The following is a 27,277-nucleotide window of genomic DNA, read 5'->3' on the forward strand; positions in this document are numbered from 1 at the left end:
ATCTACATATATAATTATATTGAAATATTTGTTGTAACTGTCCACTCTTCTACTTCTCCTTTAATAAGTATTTCATCAGAAACAACTTCATCCTTCCTTAACTGAACAATGATTTCTTTAACGTGCTTTACATTCAACTGTAAATATATATTTAATGCAACTAAGTAATGAATATCCTGTCCGGAGTCATCCTCGTTGGAAATCAGTCTGGTGTCTGCAAATCTGACTATGGAATAGTCTTCATTTTTGTGTCTACACTCTGCCACACAGATGAAAAACACCTTTTGCACAATTAGGAAAAAACCCCCACACAGTTAAGTTTCTATCACCAAGCATGACTTGGTATCTTTACTAGTTAATTAATAACTGGTAATTTCCAAGTGCTGCGGTCAAACCAGCTTTGACGTTGTAACCAGACATGTTGAGTAACTTTTAAACCAGATACATTTTATTAGCTAAATGTTAACTTGGTTAGTAAAAATGTGACATCAATACCTGAAAACTTCAGCGAGAGACCCCCAAGAAGGGAGGGGGAGAGGCAGGCCTAGGTTCTGTCAAAAGCCTTGTTGGGGGAAACAAAAAAGGATAAATTACTGTAGTTAATCTCCCTTAAGAGCTAAAGATTTGTTTTGTAGGCGTCCCAGTGATGTCCACCGAAGGCAGAAACAAAAAAGCATCAAAAAGAAGATACAGTAGTTTTTCCTGCTAGGGTCATTCATTGTAATCTTCCACTAAATGCTAAACCATTAAAACAAAACAAAAAGGCGATTATGTATTTAGGGAATAAAACAAAGCCTTGACCTTTCTCTCAGATGAGCTGGATGGTGTCATGAAAGGGTGAAGTGCTACTCTAGTGTTGGGTCATGTGCTGGCTTCGAAACTTCTTTTTAAACACTATTCTCTCCTGGACTTAAATGACAAGTCCTTTTAATCTTGCCACCATTGATATAATGTTTACTTGTCACATGATTATCATTCAACAACATGCGCACAAAGTTGTATTTTCACATACCAAGATTCACACATTTACTTGTATCAAGATTCTGCTATAATTTTATACGAGATAATTTGATTATTTTCACCAACACTTTCCTGAACAAGTCAAATGATTATGATGTTCATCAAACATTCTGTGATGTGAAATGAAACCTTGAACAGTGAGCATTTAGCTATACATGAAGTTCCCAAACTGTCAATGTGCTTTGTGATGCACCCAATACCAAATGGTTAGCTGTAACTATGATTCACAAAGGATCACATCATCATGCTGTCAGTCTGTAATCAAGATGTTTTGAACACATTCCATTAATACATGGCTTAGTACACATCAGACACCCATCCCACACTCTGGCACAAATAAGATAAATATTTAATTCACACTTTCCCTCACTCTCTGCCCCCATATGCTGGTTCGTCTCAGCCCCGTGGTGGGGCGAGCAATGGATGAAAATGGGAAGCTGTTGACCTGCACACCTTGCAACTTTTCCTTCAGCTCTTGTAAAGGGTTGTCACCTAGCATGCCAAAGCAGTCCACAGCCTGCAAGCGAGGAAGGCTGGCCAGGCAAGAAAGGGTTCTTGGGGAGATGTGGTAGCAGCGGCTGAGAGCCAGGTGTTCCAACTGCTGCAGGTGCTTACTGATGTGCAGGACAGCGTGACATGTGAGGAGCGTGGCATCACTCAGGTCCAGCTCCATTAGGTCAGGACATGCTCTACACAGCTCAACAACATCTGATAAATGAACCAAGAAATTAGTGGCATCACACAGAATACAGGCCAGACTTAAACCATTATTATGGAATTTAAATGACAAAGAATCAGGTAAAAGGTCAATGGCAAGACCAGGGAATGAAGTGCAAGTTCCCCAGAAAAGTAACCTAAAGATTACACTTTCCTTACTAACTTTACATAAATAGTTTGAAAATGCATAGCGATTACTGACCATACACATGATTTTTATACGCAGACATCATGGTCTGTCCATTATCTTCCACAAAATCTGTGCTCACCTTTGTCTGTAATGTTTTCCCTGCAACCACTAAGATTGAGTTTGAGAATGTTGGCTGGCAGGCACAATGACAGATAGTTGATGGTAGATTGGGACATGGCAGTCCAAGCTACATTCAGGGCTTCTAAACTGAACATAAACAATGAGTGGAGGGTGTCAACCAGAGTAAAGAAAGCCAGTTTGTTAAAAAGAAACCAACTTTATATCCTTTAACACAGACGACAAATAGCCAGGTATTCTTATACAATAAGGTGATTAAACAATTCTGTAGCCCTATGAATCAGATATTTCACATCCTGTACTGAAGAATATTTCTTCCTTTGTTCAAACCTCACTGTTTGGTCAAATCACTTACCATTTACAGTTGCTAAAGATGGCTCTGAGTCCATCGGTGGTGATGCCATGACACATGCACAGGTTCAGTTCTTCAAGGTCTTCATTCTCTCCCAGCATGCTGCCACACCAGTCACAAGGGCAAAGTTAGGGCACAAACACTTCCATTTGAAAAAGAAAATTCATGCAAATAAAAAAAAAGTTTTTAAAAACAATTCTCTTGTGAATGTAGCAATTTCATCTTGCTGACAAGTGAGAAGTACCTGGCAACCTACATCAAAACATCTGCAGATTATAAAACTAGGGACCTACTTGAAAACAGCATTGTTAAGCTGCAGATTCTCCAGGCTTAATTTGCGTAGTTCCTTGCACAGGCTGAATAGCTGCACCAGCAAGTCAGGCTCCACCATTGCCATGCTCAGATCCAGATACTGTAGCTTACATATCCTTAGTAGAAAACACACACAATGTGACATTAGCCTCTAGAAACATGAATATGTATATCAATACCAAAATTATTGTAGCAGCACACATTGTACTGAGGACAGTAAAATGGTATGCAAGGTTTAATGCTAAAACTATTTTAGCAGTACTAATTACTTGTACCAAGGACAATAAAGTGCTATGCCAGGATCAATCGCCAGCAGACAGCAGACAGCAGACCTCTCCAGAATCGCCCTACGGTGGACTCCAGACGGCCGAAGAAAACGAGGCCGCCCAAAGGAAACTTGGAGAAGAAAAGTGGAAAGGAAGATGAAAGGAAAGGGCTGGACATGGGGTCACCTACAGCGGGTTTCAGCCGATCGACATTGGTGGTGGACTCTGGTTGAGGCCTTATGTGCAACCTGATGCACGAAGAGGAATAGATAGATAGATAGATAGCCAGGATCAATACATGCAGACGAAGCACTCACGGAATCAACCACAAGATGCTGCACTTTCTATAGTGACCTCATGAACAATCATGACTTTTGAGTAATCTGCAGAAGAAATGTTTGCAGGAAGAGTTACTTTACCCGGCTTTGGACAATCATAGTAGAAAGATGAATCTAGGGTTGTGCAACTCTAATTCACGATGCCCTGAAAATCTTAGAACAGACGAGTCTTTTTGTTCTTTTACTAGACTTTAACGTGTGTTTTGGGTCATGCCTGACACTGGACAGTTGGCTGCATAGCTCCCTTCCATCTCGGTAGCAGTTTCTTTTGAAGGTATTAATGGAGATCTGAAGCTTCCTTTTGCCCTTCATAGTTTTGTAAAAGTGTGTGTGTGCATCCTTCAAGCTTGGAGTAAAAGTCTGCTGAATGTATTTATAAATTTATGCTGTCACCTGATGATATAACTGCCTTTATAAAGCTCAATTTAAATCTGATATCTTGAACTGAAAAAACACCACCAGACTCTATGCTTATGTTGTACCACTCTACACGACTATTATTTTATAATTCTCCCATTTAGTGTCTTAAGTTTTCTCTTTCGTGAGGCATACTGAGCTTGCTACTCTGTGAAGAAATGCCATAATTAAGTGTTATTATTATTATTCCCAGATCATGTCATGACTAGGGAGAAGTGTCTCATAAAAATTTTGCAATCACATGGGGAGCTTAGCCTAGAACTGCTCAAGGACTACAACATTTACATTTGTACTAATGTAAGTCACAAAGTTCAAGATTAAAATGAAGAAAATGTTATGAGAAATTGTCAAGATAAAAAACAAATACAGTACCAGACAATTCAAAAAATTTTCCATGGTTGGAACAAGAGGCAGTGTTACTAGTGGTTGATAGATAATAGTTTCTATAATTCTCACAAATGTTTACTGTGAACTTTTCTAGGCAAAAAAAAAAAATTACTGAAAACAACATTGAGAAAAGAAAAAATAAGTAATTGTTTCTTTCGTTATATAATTATTTTTAAAATTTCATTTTTTTAAAAAAAACCTGGAAAACAAGTTTTACAAATTCTTGAACAAAAGGTCTAGAGGAAACCTACCATTTACTCTTTGGAGCATTAAAATTGATGGCATGGTAATTAGAAAACACCTGGACTGGGATCTCAAGCCAAAAGATGGTTGGGTTTGTTAATCTTTGTCTTGGACTTCCTTGGACAGACAATAAAGTTGATTTGATTTGATCTTGGGAGCAGGATCCCTAGATAAGGAATCACATGTTACAGAGATGACTGTAGTTACAACAGGAAGTCTTACAAGAAAGGCTTTTGAAGGTGCCATCAGTTTATTTTGTTCTTTCTTTTCTTAGTTCATGGTATATCTGCTGAGATACAAGCACAGTTGTTGCTATCATATATTTCTTCCTTGTATGATGCTATGATGCTAGGGTATCAATATCAGCCTTATTGAAGAAAGTGTAAGACAACAAAGACCGTTATTTATTGTTGGGGGGAATAGGGTGTCAATAATCATGTGTTAGTAAAAAAATGTTTGGGTTAGATAAATAACTCTGTATTTAATAATAATAAGTCGATTTGTAATGCGCAGGTATCCATTCCGAAGAATGCTCATTGCGCAGAAAAAAACAAAAGAAGAAAAAATAAAGTGAACAAATATATAAAACACCAGGAAAGTAAAAAATGTAGACAGAAGTGTTTCTTGGTAGTTTAAGACTGGTTTGAAAGAATCAGATTGGTTTTCAGTTTTTTGCGAAACGTGGTTGGTGAGGTGATGGTGGATTTATTGTTAGGGGAATAGAATGTCAATAATTAAGTGCATGTAAAAAAAAAACAGCTTGTGTGTAAACAACAAATTCATAACGTATCATCAATTTTCCCAGTGGTGTAAATGAAATAGAAGATAAGGCTGAAGATAACAATACAAAGTTTTTAACATCTCTGTGACTTTGTAAAATTCATTAACATCATTGATGATCATTTTCTTTCTTTCTTCATTGATGAAAAAGTTTTAGGTATAAAAGCAGTATTTCAGAAGTACCTGTCTGGATCAGTGTGAATATATTTTTGCTTAAAGTTTATAATATCTGTCTCATTCTGAAATGATATTTAGAAAGTCAGTACTGTCACAAACCTTTTTTTAAAAAAATCATTTGGATGGAAAGGAAATGGAAGAGATGGGCTGATAAAGAGAGATCTGCATGGGAGTGCGTAAATGGAAGCATGGGTGAAAATAAGAACATCTTAATGCTAACACAGCATCAGCGGACAAAGACTTTCCATGATGTAAGTACCAGCCAGGGTCCAGCGCCTACTACCAGGCCAGCTACCGGCTGTGGTTCACTTGGAGAAAAGTTGGGCGCTACCCAGTGTATAAAACTCAACGTTACATCAACTACGTTCAACTACTCACCCACGAGTTAAAACGATACCAGCAGGACATTGTGGGACTGGCATAGGTCAGATGGACAGGAAAGGGGGAAACAATGGATGACAGCCACAAACTGTGGTAAAGTGGGGATGACGCCAACATAAATATGGTGTGGGCTTCCTTGTCTACAAGGTGGTAGGAGCTGTCATCAGCTGTACATCCGTATTCAGCAGCTGATCTCCATATGTGTTTCAGCTAAACCCCACAATGTCACCAATATCCAAGTATATGCTCAAACTTTCATGCACATAGACAACGAAGTGGAGGAGTTTTATCAACTAGATAAGGTTGTGAAGGCAGTTCCTCCTTGTACTTGGTGACTGGAACACCAAGGTCGGCCCAGATGCCTGCCAGCAATGGGCAGGAACAGTGGGCAAATTTAGCCTTGGTGAAACTAATGACAGGGGTATCTGAATCCTAAAATTTGTGCAGAGTCGGAGACTCACCCTAACCAACATCTTACATCCCTACAAGAAATCAAAGTGGCACTCACCAGACGAATTGGTCCATGATCAAATCGACTATATCCTGCTGCTGAAACGCTTCATATCCAGCATCAACAAGCTCAAGACAAGAATGTACCCAGGCACTGACATAGGCAGCGACCATGACCTTGTTCTAACCGGTTATAGGCCTTTGTGCTAAATGTATGGTCTGTGAAGTCTGTGGCCCCTACATGTGCTGTGCAAAGACAGGAACTGTCACTTACAGTTCCCTGTCGTATTAGGCAGGGACTTTTTTCTTTAAAGTTGGAAAAACTTATCTTCGTGAGAACTACAAATGTATAAAATATGCACAGACATATTCTGTCCCTGTACAAGTGACACACTATACAGACATAACCTGTCCCTATACAAGTGACTGTCACATTACATACACATCTTATCTCCACATACTCATGCACATAAGCGCATCCATTCAACACTTACTTCTGTGTTGTGAACATAGGTCGCAAGCCCTCCAGCCTGGTTCCTAATATCTAAAATCAAAAGAAAGAATTGTGGAAAATGGATCCATATGACAAATATAAGTCTCCCTTCAAAATACTGGTACTTCTGCATACCTTTGCTTTCAAGTAATCATATTTCTTTTGCTCATCTATGAGAATTTAATTAATTCAAAAAAACAAACAAAAAAAAAAACACCAAAAAACAAACAAACAACCTCATAGATATTACCCAACTATCAGGACCATAAAAATGCTTAAAGTCCTAATATTCTGCTGAAGTAGTAATGTCAGGGTTAGACAAATATGACTTTGATACCTCAGTGCCATTTAGTCGCAGGCGACTGGTGCCTCTGTTGACCAGGGATGACACATGCTTAGCCTGGATAACCCTTCCTCCAAGATCAACTCTCCGCCACAGTGATTCATCATTCCTGCTCAAACATTTTTACATGCCCATATATTATAAGGTTAAACCTATTAATCACTATAAGCACATAGTGCAAACGCAATGTTACTCATGCGCGCACACACTCATGAATGCGAAAAGTTAACACAGACAACTTATGAATTCCAACTTTTACAAAATCTTTTACTGGGCATTTTCAAATTGAGTACCTAAATCATAATATTTTCCAATACACAGCACACACTACTTACACAAGACTACTCCATCGCCTGCACACCTGAGCACAGGTACAAAGCACAAATCTTGGTAGGAAGCGAAAGACATGCAAGATGACCTCATCTGACAGATTCAGGAAGGGATCTGCAGCATTTAGCATCATGGATTTTATCTCAGCAACCTTGTGTCCAACATGCCTCAATCACACACACACACACACAAAATAATAATAATTTTGCAATTAAACTTTATTACCTACCTTAACCCTCACACCTACTAGGCTGGAAGACTTGTAGACACATATATGATGCTAAAACCTTCTCTCTCATAGCTTAAGAACAGTCAGAACCCTGGCTTAACTTTGTAAAATATTGTTTAGTTAAGACCCTTGCTCTCAGGCCATTATACCCTGTAATACACTTTCTCTGTCATCACACCCTTAAATACATTTTCACTGTCATCACACCCTATAATACACTTTTATTGTCCTCCTACCATGTAATACCCATTCACTGTCACCATACCCTGTAATACAGTGTCACCACACCCATAATATAGTGTGATCACACCCTGTAATAGTGTGGTCACACCCTGTATTACAGTCACCACAGCCTGTTGTACATTGTCACCTCACCCTGTAGTATAGTCACCATAGCCTGTAGTACATTGTCATCACACCCTGTAATACACTTTTATTGTCCTCCTGCCATGTAATACATATTTTCATCACACCCTGTAATATTCTGTCCATACCCTGCAATACACTTGTATTGTCATGCTGTCCTTTAATACACTTTCATCACATCCTGCAATGCACTTTCATTATCATTTTGCTCTGCAATACTTTTACCAGGTCCTGTAATATACTTTCACTTCATCATACCCTGATACTATTACCCCTCTATGCAGTTTACAGCACCCACTCATTACCATGCCCTGCAACATGCAAATAACAGCAGTAAACAATGCAGTACAGAGCTAGTATTCAGGATGTGGCTACCTGGAGCAGAAGATTCTTGCACCAAAGTGCGGCGCTTGAAGAGCTGGTAGTCACTTTTGCCAGGTGTAAGCTTAGTGATAACAACAGTCTTGCCCAGGAAGCAGTTGTCACGTTGACTAGCCACTAAGATGCGTGGTGCCTGACAGGATAACTTTTATCACATCAATATGTACACTCACAAATTCTTTTGTGGAGTAGACTTTCATGCTCTAAAAGAAAGGGTGAACCTCACGATTATCCCTCAGTCATACTTATAGTGACAGCTCATTACTCACACCTAACCACCCATTAATCCAACCCCCACCCACACATGCCAATATTTATGCATCTCTCCCTTAATACCCATACATCTACTGTACACAAATACTGATAAGTACAAAACATGGACCCAACTGAGGGGGGTGGGGGTGGGCTGTCCAAAACCGAGTCCACTGGCGAGGTGTTGTTGTGGGCCTATTCTCCTCGAGGAGTAACAAGGTATAAACTAAACAAAACATGCATATAAAAATATGCACAAATACACTAACATGATCAGCTCCCCTGTTCTTGGGTATAAACACTCTCTCCTATTTTAAATTACTTACCGGTGGTAAAAGAGGCTGATTCATAGAGTCTTTTATCTCTATCATCGGGGTAATAAGGCTACCAGTGTTGTCACCTTCTATCGCATCATTGTCGTTGTTGATGTTGTCATCATCAGCAGCCACAAGAGGCAGCACTCCCATCTCACTGTACATGTTGATGGTGGAGCTGGTGTCCAGCCCCCAAGTCACTCGGGAGGACAAAGGCCTGGCTGTCAAAATGCTGCAGCGTCTATCAGCACACCAATTATTTATTGCATATAAATATATCATGCCATGCCAAAACAAAATGTGTTATCACTCTTATTGACAGTATACCTTAATCTACACATAGATATATTAATAAAAATAATAGAACAAATGTGTAATTCCAGGGCACAACTTGCAATGAGCCTGACCTGCCTGCAGTAGGCAAGAGCTAGGTATCATTTTCAGCAAGAACAAGATACGGTTTATTCTGCACACTAAACCACTGTCATCTTGCATTCAAAATTATTCTGTTTGTCAGTAGTCCTATGCTGATGATGTGCAGATGTACTACTCTAGATCACTAAATGCACCTCATTCTGCTGTCAGCACCATAGAGGATTGCATAAGCAATGTAATGAACTGGCTGTTGCTAAACAAACTGATGCCGAATAGTAATAAAACTGAAGCTCTCTCTCTTCTGCAGGAAAGACAACATTGACCTACAATTACACTGGTCAACACTGAAATTATTACTGACTTAGTAAGGTGGCACATACAAAATACATGTTTCTTATGTAAGCAGGATAGCCAAGCAAGGGAATTGCACTACTAGCGGAAGGAATGGACCTGCACAAAATGTAGCAGCTGAAGAAAAGAATATCCAGCACCCAACTCTGGTGGAGGCTCACAAAATCCTGCTACCACCCCTTCACATTAAACTAGGTTTGATGAAGAACTTTATGAAAGCCATGGACAGTACTTTGTCAACTTTCAAATAGATGAATGAAAAATTCCCTCGACTTAGCAAGACAAAGATTAAAGAGGGAGGTTTCAAGAGTTCTTCAAAGATGACCAGTTCAACAACTTGCTGCAGGGTGATGCAAAACAAACATGGAATACTTTGCGCCTAGTGTCTACAAACTTTCTCGGGAACGTTAGGGTAGAAAACTTACAAGGAACTTAGTAAAAGACAGGCTGATGCAGTATCAGGAACTTGGCTGAAATATATCTCTAAAGATCCACTTCCTTTTTTTCCCATCTGGATTTCTATTCCTGACAACTGTCGTGTTGTTAGTGATGAAAATGGCGAATATTTTCATCAAGAGATCGCAACAATGAAAAAAAGATAGCAGGGAAAATTGTACACTACCACTGGAGCTGACTACTGCTGGACATTCCCCAGAGATACTCCTGAACACCTGTACGAGAGACAGGCAAAGAAATCTTGGACATAGTCTATGACTTGATTGTTTACAGGTATTAATCAGAGGTCAATTACTAATAGCATGCATTTCGTGATGTACACAATAATTATTGGAGATTACGTAAAAACTAGAGCCAATTTTGCCTTTTGTTTGTCATATTCTTGTTGAGCACATAAGAAAATGACAAGAAATGACTAATTTGATTTCAGTAACTTGACTTTCGTAAAACTTTGTTGACCAGTTTTATGTGACTACTCAAAACCATCAACGATGGTGAGGCCAATGTTCTTTTTGCACAGTTTGTAGAGAATCTTGGCTGCATGGTCATCACTGACATGGCCTTTGACAAACAAGTTGCAGTTGTCATTCTGCTGACTATAAACTATGTCAGATTATTGCCATCAACCACATTCTCTCTCAACAAACTGTTAACACAACACTCTGTAGATTTCTTCTATCAAGGCTTGATTACTGCAATTCTTTGCTCTCAGGCTGGCCTGCACACCTTCACAAATTTAAGAAAGTGTAGAACTCTACTGCACAAAGCAAAGAAACAGGACCATCTCACTCTTCTACATCTCTATGCACTTGCCGCCTTTGTCCTCATGTTCAGTACAAGTCATCTGCACTCAGCTTTAATTTCTGAGAAGGCACTATTTCTCCTAACGTCTTTCCCCCTAAATCCCAACCAGAACCCTTCCCTTTGTCTGACCAAGATATACTTTACTCCTGTCACTAAAACAATAAATGGTCACAGATTTTGTCTGACCAGCATACACTTCTACTCCAGTCACTGAAACCATAACGTGGTCACCAGCTTTTAAGCAGTGAAATTCTCATTTTATTTCCAACACTTAGCCATCACCGAGTCTTATAAACATGCATTAAAAACACATCTTTTTCATGAGTACTACTCCTAAACACAGTCCACTAACCTATTTTGCTCCTCTCTCCTTTCATCTCTTGCTTAGTCTGTCCTGCTGATATTCCTTTGTTACTTTTTAGCCAACTTTTCATTGTTACTAACAGTTACCTCTGCGTCTTCTGTCTTTTGTACTTTATTGTAATCATTGCCCATCTTTCTCTGTCTTTTGTACTTCATCCTCATCATTGCCCATCTTTCTGTTCATTCTCATCATTGCCCATCTTTCTGTTTGTTCACATAATAATGATGAGATTTGTATTTTCCAAAAATTTGCAAAGAGTGCTTTATATAAATAATATATAGACTGAATCGTCAACAACCATGAACCCATATTCACATATAACAGACTTACTTCTACAACATACACTCACTCGTACAAAGTAAATTACAGACATGGTATGTACTAGACAGTAACCTAGTGTGTGCCTCATGGATTAGTGCATGCTTCTTTATGTGCATGATTCTGTGCTATATAAACCAACACACTGATCAATATTTTTATTAAGGTTAGTAATAAACAACTCCACTTTAGCAAGATCCAAGATAAAGTTTAACCTATTAAACAAAAATGAAATAAAAGATCCCTGTTACCTGGTCTAATTAAAAAAAAAGGCAGTTCATTTACAGCCCACAACTAGAACCATGTCGCACACCCCTCTGTTTAATGAGATTGTACCCAAGGGATGGTTGATTTGTCCATTTGCTGATTTAACCACCACATAAGTTGATTTGACTATTGCCTACAGTCAATATGATCACATCATCATCCATGCTGGTTTGACCACAAAATACATGGATACACAATCAGCATTACCTCCTTTATGGCTGATCAATGTATGTTACTCTTTGTTTCTCTGTACAGCTTGTGAGTTTCAAGATTTATGAAACTTTTAAAAAAAGTTATAGTTAAGTGTATATACTGCATGACAAATTAGTACTGAAAAAAATAAGTTTCATTTTATGTACAGTATTCATGCAATGAATGTGTCAATATGTGATGATTAATTTGAATAACCTGTATTCGGTGGTCAAATCAACTCATGGCTGTTACCCTCTACCCTCCCTCTGTTTTCAGTGTAAGCATGGCATGGCATGCCCTCAAGTTACGCAGACCAGGCCACTAACCCTGATAAAGCAAGATCATGTGGTCTGCCCTTCCCAACTGATATGGTCAATTACTTGGAGAATGCCCATGTTTGCCAGAATGGCTGTTTGACATGAGGAACATAGAGATTTGATATGGACAAGGAAGGATAGTTTGCTGTCAAAGATGACCCAAAGAAATTTTACTTCATGGACAACTTTGAGTACTCTGCCATTTAGATAGATGGATTTGGAAACATGCCTCATAGTTTACAAAAGGGGATGCATAGTGGCCTCATGGGAGAAAATCTGAAGCCATTTTCTGTCACCCACATTTGCACACTGTTAAAGCACAGCTGAAGACTGCGTTTGAAACAGTCTAGGGATCTGCTTTGGATGCAGAGAGTAAAATCATCTACATACACCAAGGCTTCCAAACCTAGGCAGGAATGACAAAGAAAGATATGAGTTTTTGTGAAAGGTACATGTGTTGCTGGCTCCAAATGAGGATCACGTCAGTGTTGGCATCCCATTTAAGCTGAGTGTCAAAGGTAATACCTAAATATTAATGTTGACTATATTAATGGCAATGCCAAGGATAGTATAAGGCTTTTTCATCTTACATCATTTCTTTTGTCTCTGAGGCGTTCATGTCAAGGAACAGGGTTAGCTTGTACAAAGTCACTATGAACATCTTATCATACAAGAGTCATAGCAAGGCACTGTCATCAGCAAATTTTATAAGCAAGCTCTTATCCATAGTGGTTGTGCAACTATTATATATATGTAGCATTAACAGTAGTGCTTATACAACTGTTATAAATGTATATATATATATGGCTTAGAGTGGCATCCCTTTGCCTAGCAGGTTTGAGGGAGGTGGCTCTATGCAATTTCTGTATTTTTATTAAGTTTTTGTGTTTTTGGTGCCCATTGTGTAAACTGGTGCTTTTTTCGTTGCGCCGTTGCTGTGCAGGACTGTTTGACTTTTGTTTTCTTCTGCAACTTTCGGATTTCCTGTCTTTTCTGCCTATCAGTTTGTTCTAAAGAACTTGAAGATCACACAATCAGTCCTTTGCTTTAAAATTTTCATGCAGTTTTCCTCTACTTTGTGACTGCATTGATACCAGCAGTCTTCTGGCGAATTTAGTTCCACTGATCCGAGTGTCTATTGATGTATTCTGCCTTCCTACTGATGACACAATGGCTTTCCGAGCTTTAGATGTGAACTCAGGGCCACCGAGAGCCAGTATGGGTCCCCGGGCAGATGACTTGTTAAAACAAATAACTGGTAAAGTTCACAGATTAATTGACAAGAGGCTAAAGACAGACAAAAGTTATGTCAGACAAATCAGTAACAAAGCATAGTGCTTGTTCCTAATCTCAGCTGTCAGACTGTCCACCAGCAAGTCAGCCTTACGACATCACCTCCCCACCACCGGCACTTTCATCATCAATAAGTCATCATCATCATCAGAAGTGGTCATTGTGCCGTTTGAAAGTGTGGCCTGTGTCTATCAGCTACATACAGGAATAGACAAAGGTCCCAAAAACACAACCACAGTCACGACGAACCTCCTGAGTGAAGCCAACAAGACTGTAGTTCATCAGTGCTGCTCCAGCATCCAGCAAGAACAGATTATAATAGCCAGTGCAGCCAAGGACAAAATAGAGGAGTTATAAAAAAACCACATATAAAATATTTTTAATAATGAAATGAAACGCGCACCAAACACTAAGTTTGCATTACGACGTTTACAACGCAAAACCACTTAAGTGGAAACAAGGCTGTATACAGTAAATGGGAGATAGTGTCGTAACCATGAAACATCATAACTCGGGACTGACGTAACCTGAGGACCGCCTGTGAACATTTATTATTATTCAACATAGATTTGAGTTCCTTTGTTCCCCTGGGAATATTATTAAGATGGCAGTTCCTTGGTGGGTATAGTGAATTCAACAAAAGAGACCACCATTTATTGGTTCTGACAGTGCAAAATGTATTAATTTAAAAAATAGTAAAAGAGACCACATCAGCTAAGTCATTAAGGGTGTCATAGAAGTCATTAAAAAAAACTGGCAGTCTGTGCAATCTGAGCACCCCTGCTGGCGGGCAGTGCTCCTTTCTGTCCATCGATTTATTGTCTTCACCACCAGCTCAAATTGCTGACATACTATATTATACACAGAAGCCAAGGTGAATTGTGGTTCTGATTTGTTCCCCTGCTAGCTTTGCCCAAATGCTGTCACGTTTTGTCATTTAATATCCTTTAAGGTTAATTATATCCTTGTCTGAAGAATCAAAGACGGTTTAGCACTATCTCAGCAAGCATGCATCCACGAAATTTCTTACCTAGGTATTGAGAATAACATTCGTCTATTATAAACGTTTACTATTTTTTAAAATTAATACGTTTTGCACTGTCAGAACCAATAAATCATTCTTACACTTCGAATCACAAAATGCCGTACTCCGTGTAGAACAGCGGCTGCATTGCAATACACGAGTACGCGATATCCACACAAATTGTATGAGCCAACAGGATTTCACATTATAATACACTAAATAAGAAGTATTTATTTGTACCCGCTGTATGGAAGACTGTTCTCCTTTCTTGTCTGCATGGAATGTTTCCTTGGTCCTTTAGCTTTTCCCATGTTTATAATTTGCGCCAATAACTACGCCATCTTCTCCCGGCACCGCCACCTTTTAGTTTCGAAAATGTTCTCCGCTTCCAGCACTTTTTATTTATAAAAATAATTCTAAAATGTTGACTTGGCTTTATTGATTTCAATAGTTCTATTTGCTCTTATGATTAACAACATTATTATTATTATGAAGAAGATAAAATTTGGGGAGGGGGAGGAAAAGAAGGGAAAGAACTCTACAAATGGCCGCCAGTGTAGACACGGACGTCTATAGCCTAGAGCAGTGGTTCTCAAAGTGTGGTCATAAGTCAGGTGGTCCGCGGCTGCAGTGGTCATATGTCAGCAAAGTAATGTTTAAAGTGATGCATTCCTCGCATTAACATTTTAATTACAAATAACGATGTAGTTTTATGTCAACTTATTGCTATAGTACTGTCACAGAAATACATTTAGTTTTTAATTGTAATCAAACAAATGCGGCAATTTAATTTTGAAGTTCATAGTACAGACTGATTTTTAGGCCTTGGTGGTCCGCCATATTTTTTACTTAAGTAAAGTTGTCCGCGGTCCGAAATACTTTGAGAACCACTGGTCTATAGGGATAGCATTCGTGGTGTAGACTGTGACAACGGCACTCGTCAACCCTTAATTATGACCGCCTCAGTCGACTCGCGCTGTGGTCGAGGTGGCCAATGGTCGACCGGTATACTCGATCCTTCTCTCCCAAAATGACATTCTTTGTTTACGGTACCTGTCGTTGCAGGGGTGGGAAGGGGAGCACATGGTTAGCTACAGGCGGCAGCTAACAGGGTCTGCCACTCTTGCTTTTTGTGGGCGATTTTCAGCAGGTCCAGTCCAGATCGACGACCAGTCCAGTTAAATCTTTCTTTGGCCACCGCTGCGTCGACTAACCTCCAAGATGCCAAATGCTTCAACCTTGCGGGAGAGGGGAGGAAACTGGAGTACCCGGAGAAACCCCCCACACCCAACCCTGTGGTGTTCACAGAGAGTGTCCCGAGGCGAGATATGAAGCCTGAACCGCTGACAACAGCAGGGTGACAATACACTACAGCGGGTGCCCCTTGACCTCGCCATTCAGTACAGACAACTCTTACTTCCCGTAGTCAAGGGATGTCACTCCGATACCAAAGTAACACGGCCAGCAATGTTACACTCATCCAGTTTGAGTTAAATAACGTACAACTTTTGTATGGTAGGAATCGAAAGATTGAATGAAGAGGCCTTTTTTCAATGGCAAGTAAATAAAGTAACGACGCATTTACAAAAGCAGTGCAGTGACTTTCAAACGATACAGAAAAGCGAAGATGCTATACAGGCCCCCTCCCGGCCTTACAAATGTTTCCAATTCTCTGAAGTATTCTAAAACATAAAAACTTTAAAGTACTAAGTAGTTAACGATTAAGAATATCAGACGTAATGATTGTGGGGGAGGAAATAGTATATTTCCTTAAGGTTGAGGTGGAGTTTTCTTTATGGGATTGGACATATCAATAGCACCATGTAATTATTCTATAAAACATTAAATGTTTAAAAAGTTATCAGCAGTTGAGAAATAATAATATTTTATCACATGTATGCAGATATAGTTGTCTTTGAGATGGTTGAATTGTTTACTTAGTTGTATTTCTTGGTTCGTACTTAAACATTTCATCATCATGGTCGTAGACAAAAAGCAGAAGAAAGGCCTGTCATTGATTTATAGTATGTCTCCCAACAGCAGATGAAATGCAAGCTACCTAGAATATGCCATCAGAAGAACTTCAGGAATTAGTAGTTAAATTTGCATTTTGTATACTTAAGGTAAGTTAGAAATGACATGCTTTATGGTTTACAAAGACTGTAAGATAAAGATAACCTTTCAGTTGCTGGGGAATGAGGTGTCAGATACCACACTTATCTATCAGCCAGATTTTTTGTGAAGGCTGTACTCATCTCTCCTTTATTACCTTTCCTTCCCCAGTCTGGTAAGCTGTCAAGTATCCATTCAACAACTGGGTCAGTTGGAAAAAAGTATCCAGTGTTACATGAGTATTCATCTACACAACTGGGGGGAGTATTCTGTGTCACCTGAATATCAAAGTGAGTAGCGTACAAAGGTTATCTGCATCCTCAAATGACTTCCATGTAAAAAAAAAAATGCATGCAAGCTTAAATTAAATTAAGTCAGGCAAGTTCAATGTCCAGATGAGTTAGCCTTGGTTAGTGCCATCAGTGTTTGAATAATTAACTGGACTGTTATTTCTTTTTGCGGCCCTGTGCTCCACGGGAAGGAAGCTATGCAAGCGGCATTTGCAGCAGTTTTAAAATCAGTGCTCTTTGCAACATAATCAACATGTATTTAGTATCATGGTCAGTATGTTTATGTGCAGCAAGGCTGTACTTGTGCAGTCTTACCAAAGAGATGGCAAATGTAGCGACAAGTGCTGCACAAGATTATCCATTCAGTTTCATGAAGACCATCCACAACCTCTGGCTGGAGGGAAGCTTCTGTGATGTGCAGCTTGTGGTCGACCAGCAGGAGTTTGCAGCTCACAAGGTCGTCTTGGCTGCTGCCAGTCCCTACTTCAAGGCCATGTTTCTGTCTGGCATGAGTGAGGGAAAGCTCAACAGCGTTACACTTCACAACATGACACCATCTGTCTTCCAGACTCTTCTGGACTTCATGTATTCTGGTAAGACCTGTGGCTAGTCTGTGTCAGTACGTGACAAGCAGTAATAGATTGGTTTGTACTGCAGTTAAGTTAGTTGTTGCTTACTTGGATGGCATCAAATGAAAGTAAAACCTTGATTGTCTTCTGTTCACTATATTGATAATTATAGAATAAAGTATAATTTAGAGAGTGAAATGTTGAGGTGTTTCCATGTCATCATGTGTTTTCTTCTAAAGCAAATTATATTACCTGGTCACAGGCAAAATACAGGTGTGTGCTGATACTTGTCAGGAAGTTTTGGCAGCAGCAGACATGCTGCAGTTGCTACCAGTTGTGGATGTGTGCCGACAGTTTCTTATTCAGCAGCTGGCCGTTGACAACTGCATTGGTGAGATTGAAAGAGCTTGTCATTGTGCATTCATCTTTAAAAGAAAATTCTGCAACCTTTATCTTTAAAGAAAATCCCAAGAACAACGGTGTGGTATATATTGTGTATTTATTGTTTATGACATATTATGTATTTTGTATTTATTTTGTATCTTTTGTGTATTTATTGTACAGGGATTTGCTCACTGGCAGAACTTCACCAGTTGCCCGATGTTCAGGACAAAGCCGAGCAGTTCATTGAAAACCACTTCATGGAAGTCACTCAAAGTACAGAATTTTTGCAGTTAGACTGGCAACACCTTCTTCACATTTTCCACAGCGAGCTTCTCAAAGTGGACTCTGAAATTCAAGTGCTGGAGGCAGCTCTCACCTGGCTTCAACATAATGTGCCTGTCCGTCTCCCTCAGGCAGCAGACGTACTGAAACCTGTGCGTTTTCCTTTGATACCAACTGCTGATGTGGACAGAATGGTTGAGGGCATAGAAAATGAAAATCTGCGACAGGCTGTGGTGTATTTTGTTCGTGAATCACGTTTAGACCAGCAGTTAGGCTCAGAGCTGAGCTTATTTCATCTACGCCCCTATCTCCTTCAACCTCGCAAGTCCGCTCGCAAGTACATCTTCATTCTTGGTGGTTATCGTCGCACGTGTGGGTACAGGTGGACAGACACACAAACTTTAGCATCAGTTGAAAAGTATGATACATTTTACCAGCACTGGCATACTGTCTCCAGCATGAAGTATTCACGGAGCAGCCATGGAGTGGCAGTCCTCAATAGATGTGTCTACGTTGCTGGTGGTGAAAGTGACTGCATGATTTATGACACAGTGGAGCGCTTTGATCCTGTGTCAAACACTTGGTGCCTGGTGCGTATGAGTTATATGGTACAGGTATTTTGATCTAGTGTCAAACACTGGGTCCCTGGTGTGTGTAAATGGAGAGAGTTTTACTGATTTAGGATGAATGACATAATGTGGTAGAGTCATTTTAGTCCTATGTCAAACACTTGGTCCTTATGTGTATTAATGGAGAGGGTGTTACTGCTTGATTAAGGAGAAGGTAAAATAATTTTGGTCCTTTATCAAATATCCTGAATCAGGTGTAAGTCAAGAACATAGTAGTAGTATGGTTTAAGATATAATACAGGGATTTTGATTCCTTATCAAATACTTGAGTGTGCTCTTTGAATTATTATACTGTAGAGCAATGTTGATCTTGTGTTAAAGATCTGATACTTTTTTGTGTTCAAGTGAGTTTTAATTCATTACATACCTTGCATGTACCTGTATGTACAGGTTCAGAATATTGTTCTGCTTTGCTATATCCTTGGATTGTGTGAACATGAGCTTTAATTCACTACATCTGTACAGGTTCAGAATATGGTACTGCCTCGCTATGGCCTGGGACTGTGTGAACATGAGGGGTATCTGTATGCCTTTGGGGGATGGGTAGGAGCAGAGATTGGCAGTTCCCTGGAAAGGTATGATCCCAAAACAAATATGTGGAGCATGGTTGGTCACATGCCTATACCTCGCTTTGCCATGGGAGTTATCCAACATCAAGGTAAAAGTCATGCTCAAAAAGATTAGTAACATGTTTTTGTGGTATCACACACATTTTCAGACCTAAGTTTCGGTTGGATATTATCAGATTTTATTATGCCCAGTAGGGTCTACTTCTGTTTGAATTTTCACTTCATTTTTAACTTCAGCATGTAACTTAGACTACATAATGTCTGCTGACATGTCTCTTAATAAGCATGTTTATAACATCTGTCATGCTGCGTATTATGAACTCCAGAAGATCAACTCCATTCATCATAATCTATCAATCCTGACCACCGCAGTTCTCATTTGCTCATTTGTTCTATCAAAACTAGACTACTGTAACTCTCTTCTTGCTGGCTGTCCTCAACATCTCATTGATAAGCTTCAGAAAGTCCAGAACTAAGCTGCTCATCTTGTTTCCTGGACTCGCAAATCTGAACGTGTCACACCACTTCTTCACTCTCTTCATTGACTACTAATTAAAGCTAAATTAGACTAATATGTATTTGCTTGTATACCGCCTTATCCTGGCCTGTGAACAGTTCAAGGTGCTTCACTTTTGACAAAAGGTGCAGAAGGTGATGTGATGTCAAAATAAGGTGACAACACAATGTTGGTATTCAGCAGACCATGTCCTCCATACCCACCACCAGTTGGTGCAACTTACCTTGTAGTGGTGTGGTGGCTTGCGTGCCTTGTTGATCCACAGAGCTATGTCGGCTGGAGCCTTGTGCTCCTGGCAGGTCTAACCAAGCCGAACAGGTCTGTCAGGGGAGAGGCCAGACTAAAATGTTGCACCCTGGCCCTCCAGGTTGGGGGGGTTTGCTTTGGACTAACAACCCTCTCATGTAAAAACAAAAGCTGTTACAGAAACTGCAACAATATCACAACAAGGGCCTGGTCGGGAAGATTCCTCTCTAGAAGAGCTTATGACGCATGCTGGTGAAAGCCTTAGGAGAGAGCGAGGCAAAGGACATCAGAACCACCTGGGCCCAACTGAAGGAGGCTGCCCAAAACCGGGTCCGCTGGCGAGGCGTTCTTGCGGCCCTATGTTCCTTAGAGGAGCAACAAGGAATAAACTAAACTAACATGTCCTCTATACCACAGGCTAGATGCTCTCAACTCTATGCTATGGATTCTTTGAAGGCTTCTCCCCCAACTACTTTACAGAAATCTTGTCTGTCCACACTCCTGCCTGAAACATTCGCTCCTCATCAGACTCCCGCATTCTGTCCTCCCTCCCATAAAGACAATTGCATATGGATAACGGACGTTCTCCCTCTGTGCTGCTAAGCAGTGGAACTCTCTTCCACATTACATTTGCCACTCGGACTTCAATGATACATTCAAACGCTTTCTGAAAACATATCTGTTGACAAAGTACTATCCCCGTTTTACTATTTTTAACTTCCTGCCAATACTGTCTGTCATGTCAACCATCATGTAATGACTCCATCTCTACACTGTTTACAGTACCTATATTCCTTTATACCTTCATCCATTGCATTACATTCTACTCTCATCATCTTTATGTTGTTCAGCAGGCCTATACATACCTCACCATCCACTGTCTGTTACCTAATGTTCATTTATAATTACTGATCGGCGCAGAGAGTGCGACCTATCTTGTTCATGATACTGTGCGATACAAGTACACATGGTGGACCCACTGTTTGCTGATGTGTATTGTTGGCATTGAGTGTGTGTCCCTGATATGGTGTCAGTTTGAATCAAATCTCATTTGCCCTGAAAGCTTGCATATAAATCATGAGTGATGACTGTTTTTCAGGTTTGTCATATGTTGTGGCTGCAGAATTGATATGTTTAAGATGATGACTGTATACTGCAGGTCTGGTGTTGTAGATGAGGACTGTATGCTGCAGGTCTGGTGTTGAAGATGAGGACTGTATGCTGCAGGTCTGGTGTACTTAATTGGAGGACTGAATGACATGGGATTGGAGCAGAAACTGGCTGAGAACTTTAATCCTATCACACAGGAGTGGGTGACACTGTGTCCCATGAGCACCCGTCGGGCACATGTTGGTGCAGCAGCAATTGATGGTCACATCTACATTGTTGGTGGATGGAATGAACAGGAAGGTGCTCTCTGCACTGTTGAAAGATACTCCATAGATGAGGTAAGTAATCCCAGTGGTAATGAGCATGCCTACAATATTTCAAAGGGGAGGGCTGTTCTTCAACGAATGCACGAAATTGGGCATCAGCAGGACACCTAATCCTAGTGGATCTGATCAAGCATAACACACTCCATGGTTTGATGAACACTTCAAACATTCGAAAGATACACATACCATAGATACTTGGCATAGAATAAAGTAAATGAATTTTCACATGGCATTGTTGCGCTTCCTCACCTCACAGGCACACAAGTTATGTGGTCGTTCACTCAGGCAAAAAACAAACGATCTAATGGTGGATTAATTTCTCTATAATTGTTGATACACAGAGACAAAGTAAAATAATTTAACCACTTAGCGTAATTCTTGGGTACAGTTATTCTAATATAAACGGTCTTTCAGTCACTAGCAGCAGTCACAATTACGGACACTTCACTCTTCCATGACAATATCCATGCACAAGTAAATCTGATTGCTCCTAACACAGATAATCCAATTTGAAACTGGGATTCAGAATATCGACAAGGTACTAACTCAGTTAATAATGCAATTGCTGGCTGTTGATACACTGAAATAACAAAGCATTCCTTCTGTAAACCACGTTTGGCACAGTGTCTTGACGTTGGCTCATCACTTAACAGTCACAGACCGCAAAGTTTTTCTCAGGTCTTCTATAAACCAGTACTTCTATAGACTCAGTACTCTCTATGGTATCTTAGCCTCCCTACTCAACTGTTGTCTCTCAGATAGGACTCGGTCAGTTATAGTGGATGGTTGCGTGTCTCCACCGGTCCACCATACACTCAGGAGTCCACCAAGGTTCTGTACTTGGTCATGAAGTACTTACTAATCTAATTCAATCTCACTCTCTGTCTGATCAATACTTTGCTGACAACACTCAGCTCTATACCAGTTGTTCTCTTTCTCAGGAACATACTGCTATCCAGAGCATCCAAGATTGTATTTCTGAGATTAGACTTTGGATGACCCATAACAAGTTAAAACAAAATGACGAAAAAAACATAAACTTTTTTTTCTTCAAAGCGGAGGGAGTGTTTACCCTTCACTGCCTGTCTTTGTTTGGGTAGGCAATGTTCCTTTTGTTACTTCAACATGTAATTTAGCTTACATAATGTCTGCTGACATGTTTCTTGATAAACATGTTTCTTACATCTGTCGTTCTGCATACTATGAGCTCAGGAAGATCATCTCCATTTCTCATACTCTGTCCATCTCAACCACCAAAATTCTCATCTGCTCATTTATTCTGTCTAAACTATACTACTGCAACTCTCTTCTTGCTGGCTGACTCATTGATAAGCTTAAGAAAGTCCAGAACTCAGCTGCTCATCTCATTTTCCGGACTCACAAATGTGAACATGTCACACCACTTCTTCACTCTCTTCATTGGCTACCTGTTAAAGCTAGAATAGATTATTCATCTTACACTGTTTATAGTATCACCATCCCTTCATAGCTTCATCCATTGTTTTACTTTCTCCTCTTGTACCTCATCTTTATGTTGTTCAGTGTGCCTATACTGTCCACTTTCGGTTATCTTTCATTTATCATTATTGGTCTGCGCAGAGAGTGCAGTCTATCTTGGTTGTGATGCTGCACATTATAAGTTCCCATCATTATTATTAAACCAATTTAGGCATAGTGTCTCAGCATTGCTCTTCGTGTCTCTCAATATTACAATGAAAAAAAACAAAACAGCGTTTTGCATCCAGGTTAAAACAAAATGTCTCCCACTCCTAAATCCAACGTTCTCACTCTGGTCACTGACAGGTTGGCACCAATGTCAAATTAAATATGGGGAAAAAAAACCCTTACATTTATGCTGGCAAGGAAAAGTAAGATACAATCATGCTCTGATTCCTTTGTTTGGGTCCACAACTAAGCCTAACCCTCTATGCTAACATCCTCATATTCATTTGATATGTTTTTCAGGACAAATGGACAGAAATACCACCAATGGCAGTGAACCGGGCAGGACCATCATGTGTGGTTGTAGGAGGGCTGCTGTATGTGTTGGGTGGTCGGTCCCATGCTGGTCAATACACTGCTCCACTGACCCTGGACTCTGTGGAATGCTACAATCCTGCCACAAGTAGTTGGTCATTCTTACCAAAACTACAGACAGGCCGATGTGAGGCTGCAGCTTTTGTGTTTTAACCAGTGAAGGAGCAAGGAATGGTATTTTACAGCATGCAGGTCTAGCAAATTAACTGTAGCTGGAGATATTCAACAAGGTGTCAAGCTAGCAAGTGCAAACCAGCATGTGTGCTTGTGGGTGTGCTGGGGTGTATGTATGGGTGAGAGGCAACATGCACAAAATAAATGATTGTAAACTATATTTCAGAGGCAACATTTGTACTTGTCTGCAGCTTGATTATTTAATTGGTGAAATTAAAAAAAAAATAATTGATGAAGTGAAATACTTGACACTAGAGTTAAAATGCTGTGATTGACAAAAAGTCAAACTTTCATGTAGATCTGTGTGTGACACACAACATTTGTATTGCACTGTGTAAATATGGAAACCCTCAGGCAGGTAACTGTTACATGCAGAGATATTGTAACTGGCTGATGTTCTGTTTTTTAAAAGACTGCCTGTTAGCCCATAGCATCCCGTGAGCAACGATCATTTTGTTGTCATAGCAGAATTCCAAAACTTTTCTTCGCAAAAGATGGATGTTGTCTGATAGCTTGCTGTGAGCAACTATCTCCAGAACAGAATTTCAAACACCCTTTTTTTTTAAACTGTAGGACATCAACAGAATAGTTTTATTTTCATCTTAAAGAACAATCAGTGGACTTGTATTCTGTCTTGATTTTTGAAAGACAAGGGACAGATTAGTAACATTTTTAATGATTCTTTCTGGGTGATGCTAGGAGACTTAACGTTAGAAGGTAAAAAAGATTATTTAGAATTTGAGGCCCTTTATCCTTTTCATTTGTATTTTTTGTAGCCCTTTATAGCCTCATCCCATTAACTGTAGGTTCATGCTGACATTAGCAAATTTTCTTAAGCATTCCTGTTTCTTGGTCCAGAACAAAGAGATTTGTGGATGACAGAGACAAATTATTGAACCCTAAAGACAAAATAATATGGCTTTGGAGGAGGAAGGCACTTGAGACAAAAGGTAGGGAACACCTGTATGACAGATGCTCGTGGAACAGCACCTGTTATGGTGAATGTTAGTCCGAAAACAGGTCATTCCTCCATCCTTGACTAGGTAGCAGTTGACAGTGATCTGCCAATATTAGTCCCCGGGGAAATGTTCTATCTTTTATTTCTTTGGTATTTCTGGGATCATGCCTGTCAGACTTTAAGGTTCTTTGTATCGTTGAAGGGGGCTATTTTTTCCTCTGTCTGTCTGGTATCCCAAAATTGCTGACACAACTACACCTTATTAGACAGTCTGTACTTGCTAGCAAACTTTCTGGTATTACTGCTCCAGATACTGTCCATACTGGCTGTTGCTGCTGTCACTGTTGCCTTTCTGATGTGGCTGCTATTTTTGGAAAAGTTACCAAGTACATGTACTTAGAGCTTGTCCACCTCCTCATTCTGTTCATGTAGATCTCTGCTTTGCAAATAAACTTTACTTTACAACTTTACTTTTGTCATCTTGTCAGTGCTGGTCTCCATTCCTTATACAATCACACTTCTATCTGGTTCTCCTATAATATTATGTTTTCTTAAAGAAAAATCTCATTTGGTTTTCCTGTAGCATTTTGTTGTCTGAAAGAAAACTCCCATTTGGCTATCCTGTAATATTGTGTTTTACAAAAGAAAGCTCCCATTTGGTTTTCCTGTAGTATTGAGTTCTTGTACAGTACTTTGATGATTTGAACAAGACACTCTTCTATGTTCACATGCCTTTTTAAAGTTTGAAAAAAGCTGTGGTTTTGCTCTTGCTGGTGTTGTAAACATTTTTCTATCAGTATGTGACAGTAAAAAAATCTGTTCAGCTGTAAAAAGGTAAAGGTAAAGGTCATCCCCTAACCTTTCCAGGTCATTGTGGGGTGAGGTGTTAGACCTCACTTTTCTCGAGACCAGCTTTATGTGAGGGCGGTGCCTAATCTCCTCTCCCTCACTGCCTTACCTTCCCCAACCCTTTATGGAGTCAGGTACCCATTCCTGCCAGCTTGTTCGACTGGGGAGTTTGCCGCGCTAATCAGGCATTCAACCAGCACACTCTGTTCAGACGCCAGCGCTCAAACCACTCAGCTATCTGCTTCCGTTTAACTGTGCTGTTAGCCTGTTCATTTGCCAGCAGTTTCTCTGTAGTGTTGATGTGATTTTGTATTATTTTGAGAGTCACTTTGTTTAGGTGGCTGATTAGGCTGATGGTTCCATAGTTGTGCAGTTTTTACTGTTTCCTTTCTTTGGAAGAGTGTGACTCCTGGTTGAGTCAGTTCTTTGGGCCATTTTTTTGTGTTCTCAGATTCTTTGTACAAAACAGTTGTTTCTTACCTACCTTGAGCAGTTCTGCTGGGATGTGATTGCTTACAGTTCTCTTGACTTCTTCCATAGAACTGGTAGGTCTCATGCTTGTTTTCTGGTTCCTTTGGATGACATTCATGCCTACCTGTTTTGTACTGTATGGATGCCTACATGTTTTGTAATTTTCGGTCCAGTTTAGCATTCAGTTTAGTACAGCAGTGAGGAGGCAGCCATTGTTGTCTTTGATGACTGAAGTCTTGTGCTGACCTGTCATGGTGAGAATCTGCAGTAGTTGAACTCTTGCAGACCCTAAGATGCAAAAACTTTGGTGATTGCTAGTAGAACAGGTAGTCAACACCTGAATCCAGGAACAGGTAGTATGGCATGTGTAGATAGCTCCTCTCAATGCTAGAAATTAAGTGTGGTGAGTGGTCTATAGTCATTGTAATGTTTTGGTTTCCACATGAATTCTAAAACAAAGGATTAACTGATAAAAGTGAGAAAAGTGATGAGATGTCAACAGTATTTCAAGCATCCACTCCTCTCCCACCCCAAATGCACACCGTAACCATTTGGCTTATTTTGTCAGAGCAAAGAATTTGAGATAACGTGTAGCATATCAAAATATGATTGACAATTGGCAAAGATGCTTGCAAGTAAAAGATGAAAAAATGTATATTGACATACCTATATTGGTAAATCAACATGCCTACTAGTTTAGTACTGTATGGATGCCTACCTGTTCTGTATGTTGTACTGTATGGATGCCTACCTGTTCTGTATGTACTGTATGGATGCCTACATGTTTTGTACTGTATGTATGTCTTCATGTTTTGCACTGTATGTCTACATGTTTTGTGCTGTATGGATGCCTACATGTGGGAAGGGTTGCTTTCTCATTTTGCTGATGTTATTTATCTAAACAGATAATTATATATTGATATATAATTGTGCAGAAGTTCAGATGCATTGTATCTGCTTCATTATGTGTATAACGCTTTGAGAAAACTTGTTCATTTTTGTGTGGGTTTTTTTTTTTGTCTGTTGTTTGACATCATATTTTTTTGACCTGTTGAGAAGAATCTATTTACTTTGCTGTGTGCCCTTGAATGGAAAGTGGTCTTAGGAAAATGATAACTGTATAATCTGATGGCATCATTGCACAAGAGAGATTAAACTTTACTGCAGGGTGTATTGA

General features: G+C 39.8%; 2 protein-coding genes across 10 annotated transcripts; one reads left to right on the top strand and one right to left on the bottom strand.

The window, feature by feature from the left end:
- Positions 1-314: 314 nt before the first annotated feature.
- Positions 315-15,769, bottom strand: LOC112574309 (S-phase kinase-associated protein 2-like). Of its 4 annotated transcripts, XM_025255308.1 has the most exons (11): positions 15,631-15,769; positions 14,818-14,971; positions 8,829-9,057; positions 8,245-8,383; positions 7,280-7,388; positions 6,939-7,053; positions 6,603-6,652; positions 2,651-2,785; positions 2,361-2,459; positions 2,007-2,134; positions 315-1,728 (listed from the first exon to the last, which is right to left on the bottom strand). In XM_025255308.1, the coding sequence occupies exons 2-11, from the start codon at positions 14,886-14,888 to the stop codon at positions 1,370-1,372; spliced, it is 1,434 nt and encodes a 477-aa protein (XP_025111093.1). In that variant the 5' UTR covers positions 14,889-14,971; positions 15,631-15,769; the 3' UTR covers positions 315-1,369. The 4 variants fall into 4 exon arrangements, with proteins under 4 accessions (XP_025111093.1, XP_025111096.1, XP_025111094.1 ...); XM_025255311.1 differs by lacking the exon at positions 14,818-14,971 and having other exon boundaries at positions 8,829-9,037; XM_025255309.1 differs by lacking the exon at positions 14,818-14,971 and having other exon boundaries at positions 15,631-15,766.
- Positions 14,981-27,277, top strand: LOC112574307 (actin-binding protein IPP-like). 6 transcript variants are annotated; one of them, XM_025255300.1, is made up of 8 exons: positions 14,981-15,226; positions 16,861-16,979; positions 17,270-17,572; positions 17,811-17,939; positions 18,113-18,804; positions 19,309-19,501; positions 21,403-21,623; positions 23,577-27,277. In XM_025255300.1, exons 1-8 carry the CDS (start codon positions 15,216-15,218, stop codon positions 23,799-23,801), a joined length of 1,893 nt encoding a protein of 630 aa, XP_025111085.1. In that variant the 5' UTR covers positions 14,981-15,215; the 3' UTR covers positions 23,802-27,277. The 6 variants fall into 6 exon arrangements, with proteins under 6 accessions (XP_025111085.1, XP_025111086.1, XP_025111084.1 ...); XM_025255301.1 differs by lacking the exon at positions 14,981-15,226 and adding an exon at positions 15,893-16,029; XM_025255299.1 differs by lacking the exon at positions 14,981-15,226 and adding an exon at positions 16,008-16,133.

This window comes from Pomacea canaliculata, linkage group LG10 (assembly GCF_003073045.1).
Source record: "Pomacea canaliculata isolate SZHN2017 linkage group LG10, ASM307304v1, whole genome shotgun sequence".
NCBI lineage: Eukaryota > Metazoa > Mollusca > Gastropoda > Architaenioglossa > Ampullariidae > Pomacea > Pomacea canaliculata.

Bases quoted from the DNA above. Each gene is read 5' to 3' on its own strand.
- LOC112574309 (XM_025255308.1), bottom strand. From the start codon at position 14,888: ATGGGAAAAGCTAAAGGACCAAGGAAACATTCCATGCAGACAAGAAAG. The intron at 6,653-6,938 runs GTATCAAAGTCA...TTTTGATTTTAG, and splicing joins TGCGACTAAATGGCACTGAG to ATATTAGGAACCAGGCTGGA. The intron at 2,135-2,360 runs GTAAGTGATTTG...GTTTATGTTCAG, and splicing joins ATCTTTAGCAACTGTAAATG to TTTAGAAGCCCTGAATGTAG.
- LOC112574307 (XM_025255299.1), top strand. From the start codon at position 16,090: ATGGTAGGAATCGAAAGATTGAATGAAGAGGCCTTTTTTCAATG. The intron at 19,502-21,402 runs GTAAAAGTCATG...TGTATGCTGCAG, and splicing joins GGGAGTTATCCAACATCAAG to GTCTGGTGTACTTAATTGGA. The intron at 21,624-23,576 runs GTAAGTAATCCC...TATGTTTTTCAG, and splicing joins AAAGATACTCCATAGATGAG to GACAAATGGACAGAAATACC.